This window comes from Falco naumanni, chromosome 5 (assembly GCF_017639655.2).
Source record: "Falco naumanni isolate bFalNau1 chromosome 5, bFalNau1.pat, whole genome shotgun sequence".
Taxonomy (NCBI): Eukaryota; Metazoa; Chordata; class Aves; order Falconiformes; family Falconidae; genus Falco; species Falco naumanni.
The window spans coordinates 31,428,769-31,447,929 of NC_054058.1; the positions used below are offsets into that span (position 1 = coordinate 31,428,769).

General features: G+C 39.9%; 2 protein-coding genes across 3 annotated transcripts in view; one reads left to right on the forward strand and one right to left on the reverse strand.

Annotated features, from left to right (window-relative positions):
* WASHC4 (WASH complex subunit 4) overlaps window positions 1-9,493 on the forward strand; it is a 41,436-nt gene extending 31,943 nt beyond the window's left edge. For both annotated transcript variants that reach the window (XM_040596838.1, XM_040596839.1), the window contains 8 exons: window positions 5-71; window positions 777-863; window positions 1,384-1,531; window positions 2,750-2,846; window positions 3,332-3,528; window positions 4,561-4,660; window positions 6,156-6,231; window positions 6,992-9,493. In XM_040596838.1, the coding sequence (XP_040452772.1) occupies window positions 5-71; window positions 777-863; window positions 1,384-1,531; window positions 2,750-2,846; window positions 3,332-3,528; window positions 4,561-4,660; window positions 6,156-6,223 (764 nt within the window). In that variant the 3' untranslated portion in view covers window positions 6,224-6,231; window positions 6,992-9,493. The remainder of the gene's footprint in view (window positions 1-4; window positions 72-776; window positions 864-1,383; window positions 1,532-2,749; window positions 2,847-3,331; window positions 3,529-4,560; window positions 4,661-6,155; window positions 6,232-6,991) is intronic.
* Window positions 9,494-9,783: 290 nt separating this feature from the next.
* Window positions 9,784-19,161, reverse strand: part of APPL2 (adaptor protein, phosphotyrosine interacting with PH domain and leucine zipper 2) — a 38,740-nt gene continuing 29,362 nt past the window's right edge. Inside the window, exons 11-21 of the mRNA XM_040596840.1 lie at window positions 17,894-18,082; window positions 17,515-17,557; window positions 17,381-17,437; window positions 17,178-17,266; window positions 15,404-15,556; window positions 15,230-15,282; window positions 13,567-13,741; window positions 12,877-12,913; window positions 12,612-12,752; window positions 11,867-11,914; window positions 9,784-11,038 (exon numbers count right to left, since the gene is read on the reverse strand). Of these exons, the coding sequence (XP_040452774.1) occupies window positions 10,910-11,038; window positions 11,867-11,914; window positions 12,612-12,752; window positions 12,877-12,913; window positions 13,567-13,741; window positions 15,230-15,282; window positions 15,404-15,556; window positions 17,178-17,266; window positions 17,381-17,437; window positions 17,515-17,557; window positions 17,894-18,082 (1,114 nt within the window). The 3' untranslated portion in view covers window positions 9,784-10,909. The remainder of the gene's footprint in view (window positions 11,039-11,866; window positions 11,915-12,611; window positions 12,753-12,876; window positions 12,914-13,566; window positions 13,742-15,229; window positions 15,283-15,403; window positions 15,557-17,177; window positions 17,267-17,380; window positions 17,438-17,514; window positions 17,558-17,893; window positions 18,083-19,161) is intronic.

Here is a 19,161-nt window from a genome sequence, read left to right on the forward strand (position 1 = left end):
AAAGGCAACGCTATGGGTTATGTACGAATGATAAGGTCTGGTGGACTTCACTGCTGTAGCAGTGCAATCAGGTACTTCCACAAATATTTCATTTTTCTGTTTTCTTCTTCTCATTCCTTTGCTCCTTATTCATGCTCATATTTTCTAGGTTCTTACCCAGCCCCCATAAATCTTGAAAAAGTCTGTATTTATGCCTTCATTGAAGTGGAATTACCAAAAACAGTGCTGGAATTCAGAACTGTACAATCATTGCCATAAACCACTAAAAATAAAACAAATTCTATCCAAAAATGCTGCAAAAGAGTTGATAGAATTTACATGTAAGTCATTAGTCTTTAAGTCAGTAATTCCTGATGTTTATCACTTCAGGGGTGCATTAAGGAAAAATATTACAAGCCTTGAGGAAGTTGGAAAAAAAACATTTCTTTGATACTTCTTCCTGTCTATAGATGATTGTGTTTTATATAAGGTCATTAAAACATGGTGACTTTACATTACAAAGAAATAGTTGGTTTTCTTGCCAATAACAGTAAACTTACAGTTATCAAAGGCAGTGAGTGCTAGAGAGAGGTGATGGTAGCCTGGTAAAAGCAGAAGTATAAATGTTATGTATGTTTAGAAGTGAATTTAATAGTGCCTGGATGAGAATGGCATGGCAGGTATAACTTCAAGTAGTTCAAGCCTAGCAGACTAAATTAACTAAATTATAAGTTATGGTAGATACTTCAGTGAACATAGGCAGTTGAGCATAATCCTGACAAACAGTAAGTTTTCAGGTTCGTTCCTGATCTGGAAGATATTGTGAACTTTGAAGAGCTGGTGAAAGAAGAAGGACTCTCAGAAGAAACACAAAAAGCAGCGAGGTACCCTAACATCATACTTTTGAGGTCTGGGGTATGGATGGGATGAAAGAATTGTAATTTTCAAGTTATGAATGCCACTGTTAGGAGCATGTGTGTGTGTGTTTTAAAAGTTCAAGTAACTTTATACAAAAGTATTTGCTACTCTTCAAATCAGAGAAAATAGAGGGAGTTGTTTTAAACTGCAAAGTGCATTTATACTAATAGACTGTTAGAACCTGGTTTCTTGATAAAATCCTTGTGGTTTAAAGGCTTACAAGCTTTCCTCAGCATGTGCCTGACATCTACTCTTAGAATGTTCAGGGCCTTAGGGAAAAAAGATGCAAATATTCTATTTGTAGACCTTTTGTGAGAAAATTAAGTCAAGAAACATGATTCAAGGTGGCAATAGAGGTAGGGTGTAACCTTGGACACTCTAGGTCAAATACTGGATTGTGGGTGTAGCCGAAGGGTGACCCTAAGGGGTGATAAAGCAAAGAAACTTCTAGCAGAAACAGAGTAACACGCTGCTTATCCTTCACAGGCAGTTGGACTCTGTTCTCAGTGACCTCACACGTAACTTTGCAGAAGGAACAGAGTACTTCAAAATGCTGGTGGATGTATTTGCTCCTGAATTTCGCAGTCCAAAGAATATGCATTTGCGGAACTTCTATATAATTGTTCCCCCACTGGTTAGTACTTGTGTTGTGTGTACCAGTACTTAGTTTTTTACACCATGTATTAGATCAGGTTTGTGTCTAAATGTTTTGTATTAGGCTGTTGACGAGCATATTCTGCTTTCTTCCCTGATGGAGTGGGATCATTTGGGGCATGGCTCTGTTGATAGTTGTCCAAAGCCGTGTTTTTCCTTATCTACATCAATTCATGTACTAGCACTCAAAAGGTAACTTTAAAAACTTCTCCTGTTTGAATCAAATTTGGAGAAGCCAAGATGAAAAGGAGGAATAAAAACAGCAAGGATGAAGGGAGTTTAAAATTATGTTCTTCAGCTTTCTCATGTGTGCTCTTTATCACGTTAGGTATCTTTAGGGTCTTTTTAATGCTGTGTTCTAATGCCATAAAATTGGGGCCTTCTCTGTTGCAGTTGGACCTGCTTTTGCTAATAAGCTTGGTTTCAAAGGAGGTGATGCACACTTGAGTGGAGCAGAAATTCTGGGCATTTGGAGGCAGTTTGGTTTGAAGACCTAAATGATCTAAACATTCATGTGTAACATCCCATTTTAGAAACTAATTTTGGAAAGTCAGTGAGCCATAAACTTCAAACTGTGAGAGGACAGGTGTGTCATGGTGACAGAAGTGAGGGAAGGTGAAGGCTCGTGACAAATACTTTTGTTCTTTTTCCTTTCCATTTGTGGAGTTTTTTCTGACAAGTACAGCATTGGGAATATACCATCCATTTCAGGTTTTAAAAGGCATTTCATGTAGTTAGATGTTTGTGAAGTTGTTAATATACACCCATTTCCATGTCTCAAGAGTAGTTATTGCATACAAACACATACCCATCGCTCGCTGTTACTGCTTGGATCTATTGTTCAATATCATTGTAAATGTGAGACTATTGCAATAGCTTTACTGTTTTCAAAATAGAGTGAAATAATGTACTGTAGCTTTTAAACACTAATATCTTTAAGCTTTCCAGGAACTTGGACTATTTTAGTTATCCTTCACTTGTTTACATGTTTGCCTCTAGTAATCACCAAGAGAATGCAAGGTAATAGTATGCAAATGTTTTCCAAAGCTTAACTGACTTTCTTACCAAAAAATCTAGGAAAAGGACATATTGTCATGGAAATATGCCTAATGGGTGTGGAATTCTATTCATAGGTAACAGTGTGTATCTTAAAATTTGTGAGTCTTGATGATTCTGAGACAGCTTTTCACTCTTTCAGACCCTCAATTTTGTAGAGCATTCAATCAGTTGCAAGGAGAAATTAAATAAGAAGAACAAAAGTGGAGCAGCTTTCACTGATGATGGGTTTGCCATGGGTGAGTTACAGCACACTGACTAGCTTTTGGGTAAGCCAACATAACTGATATTTGCAAGGAAAGTTTTATTTATATTTTGTGTGTTCCCATAATTAACAATTCCATAATCAAAATTTGGGTTGTCTTGGCTTCAGCACAATGGATTTGGGGGCTATTGCTGTGGTCAAAGTCTCCTGAGCATGGAGTGTGGCTGAGTATGGGAGCACACAGTTTTGTCATATGTTGGTGCTCCCCGGTTTCTTTCAAAGCTTGCAGATCTTGGCAGATAAGAAGGTATGCAAGTCTTTGGGTAAGTTGTGAGGTTTTCCGGTTGAAGCTTGTTCTTTATTGTGACCTTTTTCCTGTTAGATTTAACTGTAAATCAATTGCAATTCAAACGTTATTTGTGTGGGAGTTACCAGCTTGGGCTGAACCATTAAAGATACTCATAAAATGTTTTACAAATCGCATGTTGACTTTGGTATGTGGTTTGTTAATGACTATAGGTGTGGCTTACATTCTGAAGCTTTTGGATCAGTACCAGGAGTTCGATTCTCTGCACTGGTTCCAGTCTGTTAGAGAGAAGTATGTGAAGGAAATAAGAGCAGTAGCTAAGCAACAGAATGTACAGTCCACTAATCAAGATGAAAAACTACTACAGACTATGAACCTTACTCACAAGCGACTGGAAGTTTGTTTACAGGTATAACATGGGTCTAGTTACGTTTTTTGTATCGAGTTCTGTGCTTACCCATCACAATCGAGGGATCTGTTTTCTGATGGAACTTATCAAAAGCAAAAACCATAGGGCATTGTCTTACAGCAGCAAGGCAAAAAGAGTGTAAAGACTTGAGGTTTGTGATCTGGAGGGGCTGTCATAAGTATTTATGATATTTGAGTGACGCAGGAACTTGACCTGGTTGATTGGAAGTCTTTGTCCCATGGAGTCTGAAGTCTAATGCAACTAAAACCTAAATGCTTAAAAAGAGGAGAGTATAACTTTTTGGCTAAATTCTTTCTAGCAAAGTTTTTGCATAACACTGTAAGCCCCAAAGAGTTGCTTCGGTGTTAATTCTGAGCTGCTAAGTTGAATGACATACTAGCTGTCAAATAGAGGGAAGATGCATTTGAATTCCGAAGCATAGCATTTCAGATTTCGTCAGTGTGTAAATGCCTTCTCTCTTTCCCTCTGTTCTTGATTTGACAAGGCTATGGGGCAAATCTGTAGCTGACTATTTATAAATAGCCCATGATTACATTCTGCAAACGCAAATCTGTTGTTGAAATAGATAAAGCCCTGTATGTCCTCATGACTGCCATGAGTGTTCACTGTGTTGGGTCCTATGCTGTTAAAAGCCCCACGTCACTGAACCTTGTTCAGGAGCTGCTCAAGCTTGTCATTAAATTACTGGCTTTGCATGACTGTCCGTGGGCAAGTTGCTCCAAATTCTGACTGCTGCTACAAACCTCATTTTCAGCTTCAGCAGATTAGTGACAGATTTGCTGCACTGATGCTGCTTTGCTTAAATTATCCTTTGATGTTTTTGGATGACATTTGCTTTGTAAAATGCCTGTGAACAAGGTATGAATGGAGGAAGATTTTCAAAAGCTTTGAAACGATTTAGGTGTTGAAATCTTGTTGCCTTAAGACGCTTCTGAAAAATCCCATTTATATCTGCCCACAGAATCATTCTTGTGATATGCTGACACTGCTCTTCTGTATCTTTTCCCTTAGGAATTTGAACTCCTATATTTCTCCCTAAGTAGTGCAAGAATATTTTTCAGAGCAGATAAAACTGCAGCAGAAGAAAACCAGGAAAAGAAAGAAAAAGAAGGTGAGTGAATGCTAGATGTAGAACACTGGCTCATGAGGGAAGGTACTTTTCTTGCTTTTTTTTCCATAGCTGCTTTCCCACTACTGCGCTGATTGAGTATTCCAGAAAGAGTTTTATGGGGTCAGGGGTCATTGAGTAGTCAAGAACAGCTCACAGAGGCTTTCTTTGGAATGGGTGCATTTCAAGCTGGGCTTGGGGCAGGGGAAACCCAAAAAAACCCAACACCACAAAAAAGGCAACCAACCCCAAAAAATCTGAGACAGGGAGAATTGCTCACGTGCCATAATAGGAATTTCAGTAACTTCAGCACCATACTTACCTGCTCAATTACAGATTTTGACAATGACAGCCTTTTTCTACACAACCTTAGCTGGTGTGAAGTAAACTGGTGTTTTTCACCTGTTGTTTACCAGCTGTTTTTTCAAATTATGCAGGCAGATAATGCAGATAATATACGTGACTTTCAGATATTTATGGTATGTTTTGGTCTACCATTGAATTATCTTCAAAGGGTAAAATCTAATTTGTGATGTGGTCTGTTGACTAGGTAACATGGGTGTTTTGCATGTTATGTCCATGCTTATATATTCTCCCTCGTGAATTCTGGAAGATTCTCCTGGGTCTAGGAAAATTCTTTTCAAAGAATTGAGAACGCTTCTAAGGATTAAGGTATAGAAATGCAGTTCAGTCACAGGTTACTTAAAAACTTGGGTAGCGGTACATTAAAAATGGAATTGGTAAATAATTTTCCACTGTAGTTCAGACAAAAGCAAAAGTGACCTGTGAGAGATCAGTCACTGGTGCCAGAGATCAGTTTTCTTCTGCACTAGGAAAACAGTTTGAGAGAAAGAAGTCCTTTAGCATGAATTTGTATTTGATCATATTCAGTGCAGTTACTCAAATAATTGTTCAACTAAAAAAAAAAAAAAAACAAAACAAAACAAAAAAAACAAACAAAAAACCCCCACCCAAACAAAAAAAACCAATCCCCCAGAAAACCCCCAAAAACCAACCACAAGCATTGCGGTGAGTAAGAATTAAGTAAGTATTATCCTGGCTTCTTCAAGAGAGCATTCTGTAGAACATCAGTTACTTAATTATATTTTAGATTAAATATTCACTGTTGTGATATGTGGTCACTTCTTTGAAAAATGTGTTTTGTGGTGAGAAAAGCTTGAAATGCATACCAGGGTGAAAGGTTTTGAGTAGGGTAATATCTTTGCTTTCTACTGTAATACTGGGGCAAAATGTATGAGCATGCATATGTAATCTTTACACAAATTCTACTGATTGAAGAAACTTTTCGCCCCAAATGCAGATTTCTTCACAGGGTCAGGACCCTTTGTGCTGCAAGGTCAGTTTGTATATGCTGACCGTGGTATACTGTATCAAGTGTTTTATGATATCAGTGTAATAAAATATATGTTAAGACATTATTACTGCCTTCAATAAAGTGTTAACCATGATCCATGTCTTTATTTTTTTATTTTTGTAGAAGAATCTGTTAAAGCAAGCAATGGAGATCTTCCCAACTCTACGCCTGCGGATCCTGTTGTGAAATGATATGGCTGGTATGGGTGATGATTACTTACTCAAATAATTCATGTTCTTGTTGTTATCAGTAACGCTGTAGGGGTAAAAGCTCTAGACTTAATGTACTTGCTCTGTTAAACCCAAGAGAAAATGTACAGTAGTATACTAGCATCTAGTGAGGCTAGGTCTGTGTTTGTATATCCTGTAGGAACTTCTGTTTTTCAGGAGTTGACGTTATTTCCAGCACTTTCTTTACATTGAAAATAGTTATATAAAATGTTGACCTTGGAGGCCATTACTTTGAAGTACAGATATAAAAGACTTACTAATTTTTAGATGCATTCTTGCATCTCTAAAATAGCATTAAACAAAAACCCCCAAACTCTTAGGCCATTGGTGTGGTATTTGAACTGGTGCATCTCTTCAAGCACTTCAGACATCTTTAATCAAGATACTGTGCGTTATCTATTGTCAAAAAATAATTTGGATATGTTTTTATGCAGTCCTGTTGTATTCAGTGCAGTCACAGATTACACTGTAGGATTTAACAGTGTATGTTGTGAATGTGTGTTAAAGCTGTTACACAAAATGGAAATCCTTATTAATGTCTTATGCCATAAACCCTTATTATTACTATAGCTAGTATTTGCGTTGTGGGAACTTAGGATCCTGTCAGACATCTATTTTCCCCTGTTGTTCCCCCCCACCCTGCCCCGCTCCACCCCACCCCACCCCCATCAGAGAATGGGAAAACCAGAAAAGTTAACATAATAAATTACTTTTCATTTCATACCGAAGGTCTGATTTGCATCCACAGAAGCAAGGAAATCCAGAGCCAAGACAGAACCACAATCAGCTCTTCCTTTTATGACCAGACACTGTGTGATGGGTGTCTGTAGCTATTAAGTGATCTTACAGTTCATTAATATGTTGTGCCTAATTGCAAGTTTCAGCCTCAATTCCGTATTTCCTAGCCTTTGTAGGTCTGTTGTGCTGTTTGTGTTGTTCATGCAGTCTTACATGCCTGATGATTAACAATAATTGCACTGCAGGCTCAGAAGCTGCTGAACACTGTGAGAACTCTGTATAAATCCAACATCTGTCAATGCCTGCAAGTAGAGGTTCTATATTGTGCAAGAGTTACTCAGATTCCTAACTTAAGTAGCTAGACTTAGCTTAAAAGTAAACACCGCTTTCATTGGAAGATATAGGTGTATTTTAATCTCCAAGAACATAAAACATTTCTAGGTTTTACTAACTAGAATAAACTACTGTAGTCAGTCCAACTGAGAATTACTTTTGGGGAGCGTTTTTTTTTTTGTTTTGGCACACTCAACTGTAGTTTTAGATCATACTTGTCAGCTTCTTTCCTCTCTTCTAATGACAAAAAAAGGTAATTTTTAATGGTTCAAATTGTTCCACCCACCCTTGTCACTGATTAAGACAATTCCTGATACGCTTCTGATTCGCCCTTTCCTGCCAGTCACTTCAACATTCAGAAAGCTAGGACAAATGCTTTGTTGCAACTGGAAAGACCAGACTGATACAAAAGTCCTTTTTGTTGGTTCTGAAAACACGACACACAAGCTTTATGGACTGTTTAATTCAGCTGGGCTCATTAAAGTTTTTAGTTTAAATTCATTATAACTGCAGAGGCTGCCCTAAAGAATGCTGCATTACTTGATTTCTATTTTTGCCTTTTTATTTTGAAACAGGTATTTTTTTGTAATTTGTGTACTTTCTTTTTTGACCAAATTGTGCCCGCACTGAACACTCAGCAGTGCTGCTGAGATCTGCATTCTTGCTGCTGCTGCTGGCTTCCACGCTGTTGCAATCGGCAGTCGCAGTGTGTGTATTTCCATGTTCCTTGCCTCAGCTGAAGTCATGCGAGTTCTTGGCTGGGAATGGCCAAGTACTGCACTTCCTCACAGCGACTGCAGAATCACATCAGGATGGTGTTGGCTTCCCCCAGCATGGGTTTGCTAGGTAGCTCTGTACGGCCAGGACGTTACCCATGCTGTAATAAAATCTGCTCTAGTGTTTCCCCTTCTCCTCTTTTTTTGGAAAGACACTATCTTGGATAGGTGATACTTTGCAGTTGAACATAAACTGAATTGTGCATTTTCCTAATGTATGGTGGCTAACAAATTCACGTGGTTCTGGTGATGGAAATTCCACAGGAAAGACGTAAGCCTATTTTTATAGAACTGTGTTTAATCTGGGAGACCTGACTGTATACTATATGTGGCAAAAATATATACGTGCACACAAATATGTACAGCGATAATAGAGCTATTCTTGCTAATACAGGATCGTAGTTTTATTTCCTTCTTTCTTTTTGTCATGTAGCAGCATATACATGCAGAAAGCTTTTCTCACCTGACATACAAGCTGGGTCCTGGATTTGGATGTCACACACCCCTCTGTCAGCGAGAGTCACACTAAATTCTTCTTTCCCCACAAGGATCTGGAAGGGGTGCAAAATTCTTGCTGTGGTGCTACTACTATTGTCATTGCTTTTGCCCTCCAGTTCCGATTACAGGAACAAAATGGACCCCAACTAGTTGTCTACAGATGAGCTGATGGAGCTAAAACAAAAAGTGCCCCAAACTAAACTGACAGTGCTCACTGAAAATCCCAAGGTGATAAAAGGAAAGTGAGGATGATGAGTTTGCTTCAGGGACATAAAACAGATCTCTAGGCTTTTCCTTCAGGACAGGGGCAAAATAGGCTGAGGGCCAGTCTCTCTCCCCAGGAAGGCAGCTGCCACCACAGCTCTCACGCGTTCAGCCTTGTGACAAGGCTTGCTGCGCGTGGGAGCGGTAGCAGCTGCCCTTCCGGAGGTCTTGCAACCTGCTTCTGATGTGGTGCTGCGCCCTTTTGTGCCAGAAGTCATGGGCTGCCTTCCCCTTCCTCCTCGCAGCACTGAGGGAGGGAGCGCAGGGCACAGCCAATGCCCAGTTTACCGTCGGCCCCGAGGTGTTTGCCTCGGCTGGTGACAAGTGATGGCCCCAGCAGCACCCAGCGGGTTTGTGCCTCGCGGGGAAGCGAAGGGTGGGTGCTGAAGGGCAGATTCCGGAGGTCCTACTGTGGTCTGTAATCAGAAGTACATCTGAGGTTTCATCTGATGTCCATCACCAACAGCTGTCTTCAGCTTCTCAGGTATAAAGGACCAAATGTAACATTTAATGTTTCCTAACCCATTGTACAAAAGGGTATTTTGTTACCTCAGGCTCTTTTGGTTTGTGAGAACATTATGTACATAAAACTGTGTTAATAAATGCAATTTTGAAAACTTCATTCTTAGTGTCTTCAGTAACAGCAGTTTAGCACGTCTTGTTGTTTTTAGTAAGACAGCTTCAACTTTTATTTATTAAGTTTTTGTGTCAGTTACTAACAGTTTTCTGCTATGGTTCTTCTAAACATTCAGCAACCAGCTAAATGGAATTTATTCCCCGTCAGACACTTGCAGACTGGGATTCTTCAGGTGCTGATTACAGAAAATCTAGTTTCCTAGTAAGTGAAGTTTGAGGAATTTCAGCCATTTGTTCCAGTTACCTTATCTTGATTAACACAAACTATGCCACAGATTACACACCTGCCCCCCCCAGCTGCTGTTTATTTTTGTTTGTTCTTGCAAAGTACAGTTTCTCACGTTTTCAGGTTAAACTGGAGGGGGAAAAACTAAACTTACTAGCCAAATACAGTATCTAATTTTAGGAATAGTACTTTGAGACTAGTCAATACATTGTGTAGATTTATAATTAGCATTTTATTGCTCAGTTTCTTAAAACCAAAGATTGCTGGTAGATTCAGCTGTTGCATGTCACCGTAATGTTAAAAATGCAAATAGTTCTTATTATAAAATACTTACTTGTCCTACAATTATGATCTCTGGCAACTTCAACTTTTAAGAAACCTAAACCACAGAAAAACTGCACACAACTAACACGCCACATCTGCTGCCTACTTCTGATGTTTGCATGTCAGTGGTACTGAGAATAATAAATCAAGGAGGTACATTATGTCCATTATTTAATTACAGAACGGGGTGAGCGTGGTCTTCATGAAGGTACGAGTAGGCACTTAGATTTGTTTTGTAAGCTTATTCTAGATGCAATATAAAAATAGATTATATTAATAGGAAAAATTTACTGTTTAACAAACTTTTGTAAATAGGCTAGCACAAAAGATAGTATCTTGTTACGCTTAAACTAGACTAAAAATAACTTCATCTGAAAATAAAGTAAATAGTGCATTTTTAACCTTCATTCAGATGCACAGGATCATGCAAACTATGAAAACTGACTGTGGTAGGAAATATGAGGCCTGATACTTGTTAAAGGAGCTGACAGCTCGCACCCAATTCAGTGGAATTGTAAATCTGAAGAAGTGCCATTAACCTTTTGTGGCTGACAGCTGTGCTGTCCTAACCGCCAGCAGGCAAGGGGCTACTGCTGACACAAGATTGTCCACTTCCCCGATGCACCTACACACCACACAGTCACAAACGCAAAAAGCCCGAAAGGCCAAGTCCTGCTGCTGCTCCACTGTGAAGCCAGAGGAAACCACTGTGAAGATGCCACGGTTGTTCCGGCAGGAGAACAGAAGCTGGCCCCCTGCGTGCGCCGGGGATGGAAACCCAGAGATTCTTGCAAAACCACTCCCTGGTTTTCCAGCTCCCACACAGGCTGCAGGAGGCGACAAGGGTTTTTCTTACGCTTCCGATTCCTCCCCTTCTTCGCGCATGGCTCCATCCTCTTCTGACTGATCGTTCAGAAGCACAAACTTCCCATCATTTGTTAACGGCACAGACTTCATTAGCTGAGCTAATGCTTCTGGGTCCTGAAGAAAAACAAAAGACAGTCCAGCAGACTGCAGCAATATTTGAGGAGCACACAGTTTTCCCAGTACTTCTTAAGGTTTGCAAGTTTTTTTTATTACAACCTTTAGACTAAAGGCTTGAAACAAATAATCCCTGTTGGTTCAGTAAAACCACCCCTTGGGTATATAAAAAAGTAATTGATTTTAAGCCTTTATTTTGCTGCTCTCATCTGGCACTGATGTAATTAGCAAAAAACAAGGAGAAAAGTAACTGTCTAAATAAATCATTTATTATACCTGTGCTTAGTGCCAGTAACTAAAAGCTCATTCCCCTGACTTGTTCTGAAATCTTAGCAGCAAAAATATACAGCAAATGTCAGTGTATTAGTGTTGCATCTTTACATAAATAAAATTTATCTACAAGGGGCTAAGTAACTTTGTGTTAATTTTAAGTGGGAAAACGCAGTGGTTTTTGTCCCCAAGAGAGGAAGGACTAAGAGTTTCTAAAAGTGAAATAGCAACGTGTGTGATTTACACTTCATCCCAAAGAGTTTATTTGGGTTTTTTTGAAAATCTTGCTCACAGCTTCCTTTCAAACATTAACAACTGGATCTGTATAGTCCCGAGTTTGATTTGAAGTGGTGAATTTGATCTCAGATCCAGCTACTGCAAAGTCAGTCTGGTTTTGCATAACCAATCCAGGGGCTGTGTTAAATCATGGCTGCAAAACTTTGTCGTTGGGAGGCACAGCAGTTCTTTTTTTCTTACGCACACGAGGTACCTGGATGATGCAATCAAAAGCAGAATATGAATATCAGAACATAGACATGAAGAATGAAACAAACTTACCTTCTGTGCCTCAATGATTTCTTTTCCCAAGCTAATGGCATAGCAAATCTAAAAAAAAAAATATATATATATATATATGTGGAGTTCAGGTTTGGTTTGGGTTTTGTTACTTAATTGGGACTTAAACACAGAAGTGTCAGTGCAAACTTAGTCTTAAATACAGGTCTAAGAGCAGAGGTGAAATACCAACTCACTGTGCTAACTAACTACATAAAAATACAACTATCTTAGGTTCTGCTTCAAGGTTCACTTAGGCTCGTAAATTTTTGTACTCAACTCAGTTTTGTTCACCAAACTTTAGTTCCAAACCTGGGGGATCTTTTCCAGTGCATCTAAGAGTGTTACGGTTTTTAAGCCAAAAGTTTTCCAGCACATTCCTTATTTCTTATAGTATGTTATTGTCACATGCAGCAGGGACCCAGCACATTACCACAGTAGGGCCGTCCACGTCTCAGCTGACATTCATTTTTGTTAGTGCTGGTGCTAGACACACACACTTTCCCCCATCTCTTAATGCTGGTATTAACGATCACATCCTTTCCTCCTTGTATATATATGCTGCTGCGTTACCTGTAAATTCAGTCCTTTTTAGATACAAGCCATCAAAGGCTTGCATGCTAAGGCCTGTTTTCTTGGCAAGAAATTGAGCTACTCCTGCTCCTGTAGCACTGCTTCCCAGATGTGTAAGCCAAGAAGCCCAAGACCTGTTTGCTAAATGAAGTATTTTATCAAATGTTACACAAACCTTTTCCCCTTCTGTGTTGCTCTCAAAAACATATGCGCTCATGGACTCTTCTCCCGGTGCCTCGCTGAGATGGACCACAAAGCCAATCAGTCGCCTGTTATCCTGATGAGCAGCAAACTGTGTCACAGTGGTGAGTTCAAACTGGAAAAGCGTAATAAAGAATTCGCTTGTTTTAACCAGCGTATGGTTAGGTTGGTCAAGAGCTCAAGTGCATGCGACTGAGTATTCAATGCTGGGCAGAAAACCAGATACAAACGTTACTTACGCTTGTTCGTGTAACTTGGGTTTGAGGATCTATTAACCTGCAATTATATGTAGGGGGGGGAAAAGAAAGTATTTTAGAGTGATTCTTAGTAATTTCAAGGAGCTTTATAATAGTAAGGCAATTGCGAGAGCAGTTTTACAGATGAGGAAACATGCACAGAATCAAAATGCTTCATCTGATTTCAAGTTGGTCAATGAAAACGTTCAACTCGACCCTGTCTCTCTGCTGCTGACACATACAGGTCATGATACCTTTCTGCATCACAACGTGGTAAGCAGCCTGTGCGCATGGACCAACACATATGGACGCCAGTGCGCTCCAACTAAAGGGAATGTCTTGTATCAACATATTCTACAGCGATAACACTGACAACAGGACAGCAATGGCTCTCTTGCTGTTACTACATGTAAGGAAAGACAACCTTCCAAAGCATTTTTTTTGCATCTTTTTTTGTATCTGTGAGGCCTTATAGCCCCACTGCATCCCCTAAATTTCAGTAGGATGTTCTTACAACTTAGTCAGGAGGATGTTTTCTAGGTACTAGAGTAAGAAGAGAGACATTTTTACTAAATAAAGTGAATCCTGGGACTTACTCCCTCCTCAAAGGGTGTAACGAAACCAAAAATACTTTACTAATCACAAGCTGTATGAAGAGAACAGAATGTTGACCAGGTGATGGTTTTACAGTACCTCAGGTTCTTGCTGGTGACCATGAGATGGGATTCAGTCATACGGAATATGTTGTGAATAGCACGAGCAGCTAACACTTGTCTCATAGCTTCATAAATCACCTCACTCGTGTCGTCTGACTGAACAGCCATAGATCCTAAAAACCGAACTACGAACATCTGCTGCAGGAGTGAATCTGGAAGACAAAAAGGCATAACTTCCTTCACTGTGCTACTTCAATCTTTCAGTAGGTGACGTTACCAATGAACTTATTTTCTTCACTTTGGAAATTCAACAGTAAACAGAGCCAGGCAGCGCTCTGACCCAGTTTTACAGTGCTTGAACTGGCAGCCAGTGTGGAGAAAAAAAAAGAAAAATCAAAGTTGCTTGGAAGCTTTAAAAGTATAACTGTTCCTTTGTGCCTCATTGGATTAGCTAGTAAAATTCACTTGCCTGTCTTTTTATCAGGTACACATAAACGGTGATAAATTTGATTGTGCACAAGCCTCAGCTTCCATCAAATTAACTCTTATCTTTAAACCTTGTACATTTCTCACTTTCTTCTATGTCCTGATCTTCCACACAGCTGACTCCAGTGAGGTTTTCATTAAATCCTTCCTTGCTCGCTATCACCAAACTCCTATTTACAACTAAGTAGCCATTATGCGACAAAGCCATCATTTGTTCGCGCCCCCGGTACAGCTGGCAGTAAGCAAGGTGAAGCAGGGTAAGTCCTGCCGAATGTGACGGTTCAAAGGCCACTACAGCTGTGTCCACATTGCACAGGCACCACAAAGAGGGTTAAGCGTCAGTCCCCTTGTGCAGTACGAGGCGCAGGGCGGTCACCTAAGCACTGTACGCTCTTCTGCGTGCTGCACAGTGCAGCAGGGTGCTGCTGCTGCCGCCGCCAGCGTGGAGCTGCCAGCTTCTCGCAGCCTCTCTGCTGTCAGGCCGCTTGCAGCCATCCTACCTCGCGATGGGACAGCACATGCAAGTGAGAGTGTTCAAACTGGTCAGTCTTGCTTTGGTTCTGTGAGCAGCTTCCTGACAGGGGCTGTGGGTTCCAGGCAGCGGCTGTAACTGGCACAGGGGAAGAGGGAACAGTCAGGGTCTAAGCCCTGCATGTGCCAGTAGAGGAAGGTCAGAACTGCTGACTTCTGCTAGCTTGTCACTGGGCGGATGGGAAGGGGGCAGCAGTAAGGAACTCTCCCTTTGTTGAAAGAGACATGTTGCTGCTGCTAGCTAGCTACGTGCTGGGCCTCTGTGAGATTTAGATTGTGGATTTCAGAGTGCACATGGGTAAGAAAAGGCTACTAAGCAGTACCAGACTTGAGCAGAATTATAATAGTCCCATCAAACCCTTTCTAAAGAAATCAACAGATACTTTATAAAAAAAGAAAAAAAAAAAAGACTAAAATCAAACATACCAAATCTTTCTGCCTTTAAACATTTGACATAAATCTAATCTGGACTACAGCTTGGAGCATCAAGAAAGAAAAGTGTTTGTTTTACACACGTAGTGATGTTTACTGGCTTCTGAAAGCTAACTACCTTCAGCACTACCATGGATCTGTTACTGCTGCTCCACGGTGTCAGGTGCTTTCACGAAGAGACAATGAATAGCTGCCAGCTGAATTAGGCCTAAAATCATGACTAATTTTATCTGGAAAAAGGAAGCACTGACCTTCCTCCTCATCTCTGCTGCTGTCTTCAGATTCCCCAAACGGGTTTGCACGCCTATGAAATAAGAATAAAAACTCTAATTAGCGATTCTGGTCATCACACACACATGCTGCAGTACTAATTGTCTCCCCTGAAATCACTCAAAGTAATCCATCACTGTTGTCTCTGGCCGTACCTGCCACCTCTGTTCTGGTCCAGGAATTCTGTGGCTGGCAGTACGATATCAAATTGAATCGGTGTTCCAGGAGCAATGAGTTGTGTGGAGTCTTGAATGCCAGCCAATTCATTAGGAATTACTTTATTGTTTTCTGTATTCTTCACATTCTGGCTAAAGTGAAAATGGAAAAGAATGTTTCAATCAATCAATGACATCCTATCTTTGCTGTGGGAGACAAGATTATTCAAAAATCCAAAGCAGGATTGAGCCACTATACACAAAGATGGAATATTTTCCTATTTACCCATTACTGAGAACTCTAATAAAATCTCAGGTTTATTTTTTTTATATCTAAAATTATTTTGGAAAAATGTAAATGCTGGTATATTAAAAGTGAAGGCAGGTAACTCTGTGGCGGGGGCTGACTTTCAGCCACAGGTTGCTCTTAGCCTCCCTTCTCTCTAATGGCCACATTTACAGCTGCATTATCAATGCAAACAGCAGAGACCTGACTTGTGCCTATAGGTGTAAATGGCAATCCTGACATCTTTTTCAGATCTTACTTGGCCGCAGGTTACAATGTGATAGTTAAAAAGAAGTGTTACACAGGTCAGATTTCTTCCTGCAACTTTTCTTAAAGAGAATGAAATTCTGTGTTTCCCACAGCTACAGAGGTCACAATTACACCCATCACTACATATGGTACACTGGGTTTACTAGCAGCATCCTTCTACTTCTAGAAAATTTCCTGGTTGCATACAGATGTAAAAGTGACTTTGGAGATTAGTTGTCAATGAAATAGGTATTTCCTTTGCCCGGTGAAATAGACAGCAATACTCCTCTATTTATAAAACTGTAATCAAAGTGAAACAGTTGTACTGTGAATAAAAGTTGAAAGAAATAGACTGGCATTCCCCATGGCTATATGGAATCTTTGGAATCTGTAAGCAATCATAATAAAGGGAATCATAAATCATAGTAAAGGCACTGGCCTGAGAGGCAAAAGATCTGGAAAAACTTGAATTTATACAAGTAAATGTCTGAGTATGAATTTACAATTTTGTGACAAAACTTGCAGAGAAGTCCCTTCATGGTGAAGTCAGTGTGACACAGACTTGCCCTATTTTATTTATCACACTGCTTCTTAAAGCAGGATTTCAGTCCAGCACTGGGCTTGAAAGCCAACGATGACGATTTAAGTCTGAAGAGTTCCCACTGAGCAAGATGCTAGGATCATGCGGACACAAAGAAATGATACATAAAATACTTATTTTGCATATAAGCATATCCTAAAACACTACTAAAAATATTTGAAGGAGGGAGCTTTATTGATTGACCTGAACAAGCACAAAAGAACAACAGTAATTATTCTGACAGCAGCGTAAGGCATATTCCTGTGACAGACTGACAGGAAATGCTTGAGGTAATATGCAAGAATATACTCACTTCTATGTATACTGGGGACTCTGCTGTATTATCCGCATTACAAGTCATTCCCTTACAGCAAAGCACTTGGAAATAAAGCATTGTGTTTGTTCCCAAAGAAACAGCGAAATCCCAACACCAACCACAAGAAGCTTCAAAGCTGTGATGTGGAGCAATAAGCACTACCCTCAACACTTGCATTTCTTACAGCTTTCAACAGGAAACACCAGAAGTAGAGGAATTTGCTGGAGAACACAGGCCTGTAAAGCCAGGGCCTTGACAGGGCTTTCTCCCTTGGTCACTGCTGCCCTGTAAAAAAAGCAGGACTGAGCACACAGCCCCTAGCCCGTGCAAGTGAGAATGCTACCTGGGGTAATGAACTTCGTGTTTTTTCCCAAAGCTGGTAATGGGAGTCACTGCTTGTAGGGCTGTCTGATTTAACTTGATTGCAGCTGCCTACAAAAACAAGACAGAACAGCTCTTCTACACACTTACTTTACATTGCCACATAAAGAACAATGTGATAGCAAGTTGGAAGGAATGAACTGAAAGACAGAAACAAGCTCCTACCTCTGGATTGTCAGTGAGATAGATCTGTCTGGAGATGTTGTTGATGGCACATATCCACTGGAAGGTAAAAATGAAATTGAACTCTTCGAGTTCACTTGTATACAAGAATAACAACTTTAAGAAAATATTTTTACCTCCTCGTATTCTTTCTTGCTTTCTGCTTGAAGGGTTATACCCCTGAAATATAAACAGCGTATCAGTGCTAATAGTGGACACCAGGACTGTTTGACTCCAGGTCTTACAATAACATCACCAAGCTTTGTATCTATTAACCATGAAAGGAACAAAACCCACAAATAGGGAACAAAACCCACAAATAGGCTGCAGCTAAAGGATAGCGCATCTGCCGTTCAGGCAGTCGTGGGGGAGGACGGGAAGGAACATGCTTTTAATTTGGAAACACCCTTCTGGAAACCCAGAAAGGCTTACTATTACAGCAAACATGTTTTACATGAAACAGCATCTGAAAGGGCAGGTGTGACTGGCTGTCCTCAAATAAAACCTGTCTCATACGCTTTGCCTGTAGGAGTAGTGATCTGAAAGCAGTATCTTCTGTCTTCACAGTCTACAGCCATAACAGAGCAGTTGTCCAGGTCCTGAATCAATCCTCCAGCTACTGCTCCCCTTGGCTGACACATCAAGTTGCCACCTTGAGTGAAGAAATACAGTCTTTCCCAAGTTGTAGTCACCAGACCTGTTTTACTAAGGAGAAGATGCAGTGATAAAGACTCATTACTATTTAGAAATTACTCCAAACATACGAAACTGCAAACATATTCTGATGCTAATCTAAACCTTACGTCCGACCCTAGAATTTTTTTTTCTTATGATGAGTCTCTGTTAAGAAGTAAAAGCAGCACCTATTCCTAGCAGAGACTAATCCTTACAGAAAGCTGAAAAGTTAAACTGCTTTGAAACAACCCAAATTAAAAACATTCGCTGCAGTATCTCCTTGTTAAGGAATGAAAATTATTGGTATTGAGTAACTGCCATGAAATACTATTAAGCTAGACCAAAAAAAAAAAAAAAAAAAGGTATTTTCAAGCTGAAGAGCAGCATGAACAATTTCAGTCAAAGAATCATCATTTTAAAAAGTATCTTCTGCAAGTAGTATCTCACAGAGTCCATCTCCTCCCTAGCTATGGAGTCCTATTACATTGTAATCCAGCTCTGAGAATGCATGCTTTGAGAAATTAATAAATGTCCACTCACAACAACAAAAGAATTACTAGTCAAATAGAAATGAACTGATATTTAATCAATCCCATAAACAGGGTTACTATATGCCACAAATGTACATAGCTCCTGCAGAGGTTGATGGAAGATATTACTTGGAAAATTTGCAGAAGTAACTTTACGTATAGTATACATTCAAAGTTATGCGTTTGCATTACACAAATAAAAGCTTTATGGACAAAGGAGATAGTTTATGAAAACATGTACTAGCTACAAAGTATAGCTGTTTCTTTTTGTAAACACTATGTTTTCTTTAGCCTTAAGAACTGGGAACAATCTGAACCCAGCCCCATCAGTTTCTAACTTTAGCCACTTGAACACAGGAAATCATCCCTGTAAGTGAATTCAATCAGAAGTAAACTTCTGTTTTCAGGAAAATAGTCTTAAATGCCTCTGATTTGGTTTAAGCTTCTAAAACACATTTCCAAAGATGACAAAGACACTTAGGAGCTGAAGAGTACAGCTACCATAGTCATTCAGGAGCCTCAAACACCTTACTGAGGAGTCTTTACGACCTAAAAAACTTGTAGCAACTAGTCAGCAAC